A 9,227-nucleotide genomic window follows, 5' to 3' on the forward strand; every position below is an offset into this window, starting at 1 on the left:
TATATCTCACCTCCTGTCCCCTCTGGAGAGGGGCTACTGACCAGCCCTTCCTCCTGGCTGACCTCCTTATGTGGGTTCCCTCAGTGTGTTCCATGAAAGCCCTGCTTATTCTCTCTTCACTTTTGTTTGTGAATTTTCTTCCTCAGTCCTATCTGGCTTCTCTTTGTCTTGGGCTAGACCATGGGGGGTGGTCTTTGATCTTTCTAGTATGTCTTTTTTCCTGCTACCCCTTGAAACTGGCTATGTGGTTGTCTGGTAGTGGACAATGACCGTGGCATTGATGGGCCTTTTCTTTGTTTCTTGGCAGCCCCTTCCAAGGAATGACTTCCCTGCCATTGAAGGTAATGAGGGCCTCTGCTGGTGCAGATGTGGCTCTGGGCGGTCCTTCTTTCAGCCTTCCAGGTTGTTCTTGTGCAGCTGTTTGCCTGTAAACTGCCAGGGTGGCTGTGGGTGTTGGATATCAGGTCACCGGGGTTCTAGTCTCAGATCTACCACTCAGTACCTCTAAGATAATTGTTTTTAATTTTTCCTTCCCCCCATATCACTTGCCTTATTATTCCAGGAAAATTGTAAGTGTAGAAAACTGTAGCATGGAAAGGCTCCCAGAGGTAACATAGACCAGTATTTCTCAGCTCCATTCAACCCAGTTCCCCCTTGTGTAACAAAACTATTGTAATGTCCCCTTAACTGCCCTGCAATGAAATTCACAGATAATACAACTTTTGTGTATACATGTATTAAAAATTAACTAGTTAAATGTAAAGCCCTAATTGTAATAGGAGAAATAAAAGGAAAACTTTTTAGTAAGGTAATGTGTATTTTAATATGTAAACGATTATTCAGGAAAACATAATGTAGTAAAATGGTTATACCAAACATGGAATCACCATGTTACAGCTACAAATGCAGACTGATGTAAGTATGTTTATAGGTGTGTTTTATTGGTGACTCAGAAATTAGGGGCTGCATTGTCATTGGTGAAGTGATTTTCCAAAATAGGTAACATTGGTAAAATCTTGAAAAGATAAAGTGCAGTCTTCTCTTGACTTACGTACATGATAGTTACATTTTTAGAAAAATTGGTATTTATTAAAACGCTACTTTGTATTTACATGTAGAATGAAATTAGAGTTTAAGCTCAAATAATTATAAATAGGTTATTCACCCATATGAATGTCAGATGGGGCAGTCAGATGTTAATAGAGGGGGCAGTTTCTGATTGTTCCAGACCATCCTGAGCATGTAGCATTCCTGGTCCCCTCCTACCATCCTTGCCACTGTCAGTCATCATGACAAGATACATCCTCCAGTTTCTAGAACACCTCCCTAGGGGGCAGTGTTCCCTCATTGAGACCACTGGTTTGGTTCAGTCACTGGTCTTGTAGCTGATGCTGGCAGCTACCACGTATTGAGTGTTATGTGTCCATCATGAGTTAAGTGCTGTATTATATCTCATTTTTACCCTGAACAGTCATAGGTGTCCTCATGATGTAGCTGAGCTGAGGTTAGGGAAGGTAAGTAGCTTGCCCACAGTCACAGAGGAAAACGGACAGTCAGGTTTGGAATCCAGGTCTTTGTCATTCCAGATCCCCCTCTCCTAGCTGTTAGGTGCACTGGCCCCTGGTGCTCTGAGAAGTAGCTGAGGAAGGTGAGCCCTTTGCCAGGAATTTGTGGGTGAGATGGTTAGGAGAACATGAGTCCGCAGGAGGACGCAGGCCAGTGACTTGGCTGCTGGTTTTCTTTGTTTCAACCTCTTCTGTGAAGCATAAATAAAAATGGAATCCCTTAGGAAGTGCCTTACCAGGTCCTGGGCTCTGTTTACCTCAAGTGAATGAGTGAGTGGATCTTTGAAGGCTGGTTCTGGGAACTGTACCCTTGCATGGGTGTGTTCTGTGGGGGACAAACTTATGGTTGGGTGGCACCAGCTGGTATCAGCTTGCTTCGTGAGGGCCTTTCTCCTGCCTGCCCTGTAACCCTCACCTCTATGCTTTTGCTCTATAAAGGGGTGCTCCTCCTTGGGGAGCCAGTCCGCTGGGAGACAAGCCTGCAGCTGATCATAGATGTCCTTCTCAGCAATGGGAACCCTGGGACTGGTCTGGCAACGGCTCCCTATCCCCATCTCCCTGTCCTGGCCAGCAACATGGATCTCCTTTGGATGGCTGAAGCCAAGATGCCCAGGTAAGGACACAGGGTCTCTGGTCTTGACCGTGGTGGCCACTGTCAGCTGCTGCCTGGGCAATCCTCTTGACACTTTCTTACCATCATTCTGGTACTCTGGGCCATCAGACCCCTGCCTGGGTTGGCCCTGTATTTGCCACAGAGACTTGGCCTTTGGGAGGATTTTCAAGGGGTCACTTTGCATACTAATTAGTAAGTGAAAAGTATAGCTTACTGATCACTGAAGATATGTCGAAATGATCTTTAACACCTGACTTTTGCCGAAGATATGTCGAAATGATCTTTAACACCTGACTTTTGCCCTCCAGAATCTTTTGTTGTTGTTGTTTAAAATTTTATTTATTTATAGCATGAACAGGAGGGGTGGAGGGAGAGGGAGAGAGACACTCCATGCTGAGCCTAGAGTACAATGTGGGGCTCGATCCCATGACCCCAAGATCATGACCTGAGCTGAAACCAAGAGTCAGATACTCAACCAGCTGAGCCACCCAGGTGCCCCTGCCCTTCATAATCTTAACGGAACATTTTTTTTTTTTTTTTAACGGAACTTTTTTTTTTTTTTTTTAGATGTTTAATTTTTTTAAAGTAATCTCTGCCCCCATTGGGGGCTCAAACTCAGAGCCCTGAGATCAGGTGTTGCGTGCTCCATTGGCTGAGCCTGCTGGGTGATGCCAGAACATGATATTTTTTGTCTGTGGAACCCAAATGATGAATGACTTCTGAGGCCAAGCAGTACAGCTGCTCTTTCCCTTCTCCTTGTAGCACTAGTTCCTTCCCATTTTGTCTCCTCCTGCCCTTAATATGTAGGAGTAGGGGAGCAGTAATTGTTCTGACAATTATGTGGGCTGGAGAACTGAGACCCAGTGGGTAAGTGACTTTCTCATAGGCACATGGATATTGAACAGGCCCCCATGCCCTGCTCAGCTGTGTAGACCTCCTCTGTGTGTCTGACCCTAAGCACAGTCTAGGCAGCTCTTTTCCTAGCTCTCGAGGGCCTTGCTGGAAGGGCAGCTGTGGCTGCTGTGTACTATTTGGCTGCTCTTATCTGCGGGGCCAAAGTCCAGAGTTTTCTTTCCCTGCTACTGATTCCCAGTGGACTGTGTGAATGATCCATCAACAGAGGGCAGCAGGCCCAATGCTGCCTCAAGTCACATGACTCAGTAACTCCAAAGAGATGGTGTTATGGTGTTTTCTTGTTACTTTATTTTTTTTAACTCCATAATTATTATTATTATTATTATTTATAAATTTATATTTTATTGGTGTTCAGTTTGCCAACATATAGAATAACACCCAGTGCTCATCCCATCAAGTGCCCCCCTCAGTGCCCGTCACCCAGTCATCCCCAACCCCCGTCCACCTCCCTTTCTACCACCCCTAGTTCGTTTCCCAGGGTTAGAGGAGTCTCTCATGTTCTGTCTCCTTTCTAATATTTCCCACTCATTTTTTCTCCTTTCCCCTTTATTTTTTTATTTTATTTTATTTTTTTTAAAGATTTTATTTATTTATTCATGAAAGACATACACAGAGAGGGGGGCGGGAGGGAGGGAGGCAGAGACATAGGCAGAGGGAAAAGCAGGCTCCATGCAGGGAGCCCGACGTGGGACTCGATCCCGGGACTCCAGGATCACGCCCTGGGCCGAAGGCAGGCACCAAACCACTGAGCCACCCAGGGATCCCCTCCTTTCCCCTTTATTCCCTTTCACTATCTTTTATATTCCCCAAATGAATGAGACCATATAATGTTTGTCCTTCTCCGATTGACTTACTTCACTCAGCATAATACCCTCCAGTTCCATCCATGTCGGAGCAAATGGTGGGTATTTGTCATTTCTAATGGCTGAGTAATATTCCATTGTATACGTATACTACATCTTCTTTATCCATTCATCTTTCGATGGACACTGAGGCTCCTTCCACAGTTTGGCTATTGTGGACATTGCTGCTATGAACATTGGGGTGCAGGTGTCCCGGCGTTTCACTGCATCTGTTTTTTTTTTTTTTTTTTTTTTTTTTAAGAAACTGTGTGTATGGGCTAGGACTCAGGAGCTCTGCTGGGCAGCGCGAAGGAGCTTCTCCTCCCGCTGCTTCCGTATCCTCTCCTTGAATTCTTCTAGCTCCCGACGTTGGTCCTCCTTCTCAGGTGGCCACAGCTCCCTCTTGCACTGTATGACATAGTCCTCAAACCACTCAGCCTGATTGGCAATCCAGAACATAGTGACAGGGAAGGTGAGGTAGAGTGTCATCCGAAACACCTCCAGCTTCACCTCCATCTCGCTTCTCCTCCTGCATCTGTATCTTTGGGGTAAATCCCCAGCAGTGCAATTGCTGGGTCATAGGGCGGATCTATTTTTAACTCTTTGAGGAACCTCCACAGAGTTTTCCAGAGTGGCTGCACCAGTTCACATTCCCACCAACAGTGCAAGAGGGCTCCCCTTTCTCTGCATCCTCTCCAACATTTGTGGTTTCCTGCCTTGTTAATTTTCCCCATTCTCACTGGTGTGAGGTGGGATCTCATTGTGGTTTTGATTTGTATTTCCCTGATGGCAAGTGATGCGGAGCATTTTCTCATGTGCTTGTCCGTGTCTATGTCTTCCTCTGTGAAATTTCTCTTCATGTCTTTTGCCCATTTCATGACTGGATTGTTTGTTTCTTTGCTGTTGAGTTTAATAAGTTCTTTTTTTTTTTTTTATAAGTTTACTTTCCTTCTTTTTTTTTTAATTTATTTTATTTTATTTTATTTATTTATGATAGGCACACAGTGAGAGAGAGAGAGAGAGGCAGAGACATAGGCAGAGGGAGAAGCAGGCTCCATGCACCGGGAGCCCGATGTGGGATTCGACCCGGGTCTCCAGGATCGCGCCCTGGGCCAAAGGCAGGCCCAGGGCCTGTCTTTTAGTTTTGTTGACTGTTTCTTTTGCTCTCTTGTTACTTTAAAGGGTATATTTCTGGGCAGCCCAGGTGGCTTAGCGGTTTAGCCACCTTCAGCCGAGGGCATGATCCTGGAGACCCGGGATCAGGTCCCATGTCGGGCTCCCTGCAGGGAGCCTGCTTCTCCCTTTGCCTGTGTCTCTGCCTCTCTCTCTCTCTCTGTGTGTCTCTCATGAATAAATAAATACAAATCTTAAAAGAAAAAAAAAGGTACATTTCTGCAGTTGGAGGTCAGATATTTTTTCCGAACTGTTCTTCCTACAGTTAGGGTGTGCTGACACTAAGTGGGAGTTTGGTTATGTAGGCTGGAATGGAATAGCGAGGCACAAATTTCAATTTATAAATCAGATTTGAGATTAACTTTCATTCACTCATTTAAGAATTGAAAATAGAATTTGTTATATAAATAAGTGATACGGAAATGTAACCATAATGTGTTGGACAGTATCAATTAGGATTTGGTTTAGCAGCCTGGGATGAAAACTCAAAAGGAGGGATCCCTGGGTGGCGCAGCGGTTTGGCGCCTGCCTTTGGCCCGGGGCGCGATCCTGGAGACCCGGGATCGAGTCCCACATCGGGCTCCCGGTGCATGGAGCCTGCTTCTCCCTCTGCCTGTGTCTCTGCCTCTCTGTCTCTCTCTGTGTGACTATCATGAATAAATAAATAAAATCTTTAAAAAAAAAAAAAAAAAGAAAAGAAAACTCAAAAGGAAAGTGTCTTAAACAAGGTAGAAGTTTCTTTCTTTTTCATGTAAAAGAAGCATGGGGTAGGCAGTCCAGGGCTCTGTGGATGTCACACCTGTCTGAGACACAGACTCCTCCTGTCTTCCTGCTGTGCACGTCTTAGCCCTTCACAGCATAGTCCCAAAGGGCTGCCTGAGCTCCAGCTGCCAGACCAACATTCCAGGCAGCAGAGAGGAGGGTGGGGATGGAAAAGAGTACTCGCTCCCTGATTTTACACGTCCTAGAAGTTTAGCCTGGCGAGGCTGCACACCTAGCTACAGTGGAAGGGAGTACTTGTTTGTACACCTGGTTGTCATATGGTGAGCTAAAAACTGGCACTGAGAAAGAAGGGGAGAAGGGCAGCCAATAGTGTGCCACACATTTAAAGTGGAATTTAAACTTAGGTTTGTGGAGTCTGACCACCTGGGTTGTGATCCTAGCTCTACCACCTTTGGAAAGTTACATAATGTCTGTATGCCTCAGTTTGCTCACTTGTAAATGAGAATGATGACAGCTCTCATGGGGTTGTCTTCTGAGAGTTAAATGTGATGTGCTATCTATAGTGCTCAACAAGTGTTAGCAGATAACAAGAGGTCATAAAAGTAGGGTAATAAGTGTAATTCTTACTAGACATAATTATCTGTCACCAGATAAAGGGTGCTGGAGTGAAAGGTTGGTGTATAGGGTCCTGCTTGGAACTGGGGAGGGGAGGCCTGAGCAGCTGAGGTCTCTTCTCTGGCAGGTTTGGCCATGGCACCTTTCTGCTGTGCCTGGAAACCATTTACCGGAAAGTGACAGGCAAAGAGCTGAGATATGAGGGCCTGATGGGCAAACCGAGTGTCCTCACGTATCAGTATGCAGAGGACCTCATCCGGCAGCAGGCAGAGAGGCGGGGCTGGGTGGCCCCCATCCAGAAGCTCTATGCTATCGGGTAAGTGCTGTTCCATCTCATCGTTTTTGGACTTCCCTGCCCTTCCTCCCTCCATCCTCATCCACTGTTCCCCTGTATCGGATATATGCTAGCCCCACAACTATCCTCTGCTCTCTCTGCCTGGTGACACTGAATTGGGTCTTGTTCTCTTTCTTTTTCCGGTATGGCTGTCTCTGCCAGCGACAACCCTATGTCTGATGTCTACGGTGCCAACCTGTTCCACAAGTACCTGCAGATGGTGAAGCGTGATGGGGCCGAAGAGCGAGGGGCTGGTGGCTTGTGGAAGCCGCGGCCCTCAGCAACCCAGAGCTGTGCCTCTATCCTGGTGTGCACTGGTGTGTACAGTCCCAAGGGCCCAGAAGCCACTAGGCCTGCTCAGGATGCAGAGGAGGCTCCGTTCCACGGCCACCGGGACTTCAGCTTCAGTCCAGGGCTCATGGAAGCATCCCACATCGTGAATGATGTGAACGAGGCTATACAGCTGGTTTTCCACAAGGAGGGTTGGGCTTTGTAGTGAGGGCTGTCCGTCGGAGACAGGGGCAGGCGGGATGAGCTCCAGGGGAGTCCTGTTGACTAGCTTCTGGCCTGGGTCACTGGGTGTCAGGTCAGGGTTGCTTCCGTGACACTCTGTGGCCCCACAATGGATATTACTGGTGCCTTGGAAGAAGACACTGGCTTTTTCTCCTGCTGGGCAGTCGCCCCAGAATTGTACCCGGGTAACGTTTTGGGTAGAACAGCCAGGATTTTCTGGCCCTGTTCCTGTCTGCTTCTCCTGGCAGTCTGACCTCAGGCCAGTCGCTTTAACTCTGTGCCTCAGTTTCTTTTTTCATTTCGGTAGGGACTTCTGAAAAAAGGGGAAGTGGTGTGAAATAACGTGGAAATTTCTGCAGAGCCTGGCCTGCACTGAAGGCACCACTGCATGCCAGCAGTGTGTCACTAACACTAAAATACTGCTTTTTACTGTATTTTAGCTTATTGCCCAGAGACTTTTAGGCTTATTTTTTAAACTAAAATAATCATAATAAATATTCATTATGCTGTCTATCGTGAAGCGCTTCTGGAATGTACTAAAATATCCTGTGGGGGCTGGATAGTGGGTGAGCAATGTGGGTGACCCCAAAGCAAAGACATTGGTGCCATTTTGCTCCATAAAGTGCTGATTGATAACTCCTTTCCTACCTCGGCTCTCCTTCCCACCACCAAACCACCGCTGGCCTGCGAAGCCCGAGTCTGTCTAGGAATTAGTTATGACAGGCTTTGGCATGTACTTGACAACTCTGATACGGAAAAGAAAGGATCTTGTAAATGGTTTGTTCTGAAAGAAGGAACTTTTTTCCTTTAGTGATCCTGGAAAGTATGTTTCTTCTCTTCCTCCCTCTAGGGGCAGTCTAGTCACACTTTTCTGTGATCTGTGTTGCCCATGACCCCATGTTTACCAGATCCCCTGCTCCTTGCCCTCCTGTTACTCTAGCAGACACAAGCTGGTGACTCCCTCCTGTCTTCTCAAAATACTGTTACTCGACGGTATCTGACTGCCTTCCTGACCTCTTTGGATGCCTGGTAGTCATTTAGAAGGGAGAGAACATAGGAGATTGGGAAGGAGTGGCCACTGAAACAGGAGGGGAATTGTGAGTGGGTGTTTGGGAAACTGAGTGAACATGTTTCACAAAGGAGGGAGTGATGAGCTATGCTTACTCCGTAAGTATCAGCTTGGCTGTGTCCAAAGCCAAATGTAGCTCAACCCTACTGCTAGCACCCTGAGCAGCCTGGCTCCCGCTGAAGCTCTTCCCCCCCCACCCCCTCCCACAGTAGACAGTAGCACTGAAGACAGTAGGCTGAAGGCTTGGGCTCATCCTTGTCTTCTCTAGTCAGTGCATCAGCATATCCTGCAGCTTTGCCTTCAGAATGTACAGAGCATGAGCACTTTCCAGCCTTCAATGTTTCCCTGCTCCAGGCAGCTGGCTTCTCTGGCTCACATTGTTGTCCAGTCTGGACCTCCCTGTCTTATCTCCTCCTCCCTCTCTGAGGCTCTCTGCTCAGTGGCCCAGAAGCCAGATCCCAAGTTGGACTTCTTTTCTGATCAAAACTCTTCTGTGACTTCTTGTCTTACCCAGAAGAAGAACGCACATTCTTTTCTGCAGCACAGATGCCTTTACATCCTGTTCTCTCATTTACCCCTGTTGTACCAGCCCCCCTGGCTCCCTTGCCAGTCCGGCATACCCATTCTTGTCCCAGGACCTCTGGACTTGCAGTTCCTTCTACCCTACTTTCATTGTCCACATCATGGTTCACTCCTTTCCTTTCCCCCTCCCCACATGACTTTTTTTTTTTTTAAGATTTTATTTATTTATTCATAAGAGACATAGAGAGAGGCAGAGACATAGGCAGGGAGAGAAGCAGGGTCCACACAAGGAGCCTGATGTGGGACTTGATTCCAGGATCCTGGGATCATGACCTGAGCTACC

General features: G+C 47.0%; 2 protein-coding genes across 2 annotated transcripts in view; one reads left to right on the forward strand and one right to left on the reverse strand.

Moving 5' to 3' along the window:
• HDHD5 (haloacid dehalogenase like hydrolase domain containing 5) overlaps nucleotides 1-7,813 on the forward strand; it is a 31,341-nt gene extending 23,528 nt beyond the window's left edge. The window contains exons 6-9 of the mRNA XM_038577891.1: nucleotides 308-341; nucleotides 2,004-2,178; nucleotides 6,574-6,762; nucleotides 6,943-7,813. Of these exons, the coding sequence (XP_038433819.1) occupies nucleotides 308-341; nucleotides 2,004-2,178; nucleotides 6,574-6,762; nucleotides 6,943-7,276 (732 nt within the window). The 3' untranslated portion in view covers nucleotides 7,277-7,813. The remainder of the gene's footprint in view (nucleotides 1-307; nucleotides 342-2,003; nucleotides 2,179-6,573; nucleotides 6,763-6,942) is intronic.
• On the reverse strand, nucleotides 4,207-4,466 carry LOC100685574 (protein PET100 homolog, mitochondrial-like). The gene has a single exon (XM_038576266.1). It carries the CDS (start codon nucleotides 4,449-4,451, stop codon nucleotides 4,221-4,223), a length of 231 nt encoding a protein of 76 aa, XP_038432194.1. The 5' UTR covers nucleotides 4,452-4,466; the 3' UTR covers nucleotides 4,207-4,220.
• Nucleotides 7,814-9,227: the final 1,414 nt, after the last annotated feature.

This window comes from Canis lupus, chromosome 27 (genome assembly GCF_011100685.1).
Source record: "Canis lupus familiaris isolate Mischka breed German Shepherd chromosome 27, alternate assembly UU_Cfam_GSD_1.0, whole genome shotgun sequence".
Taxonomy (NCBI): domain Eukaryota; kingdom Metazoa; phylum Chordata; class Mammalia; order Carnivora; family Canidae; genus Canis; species Canis lupus.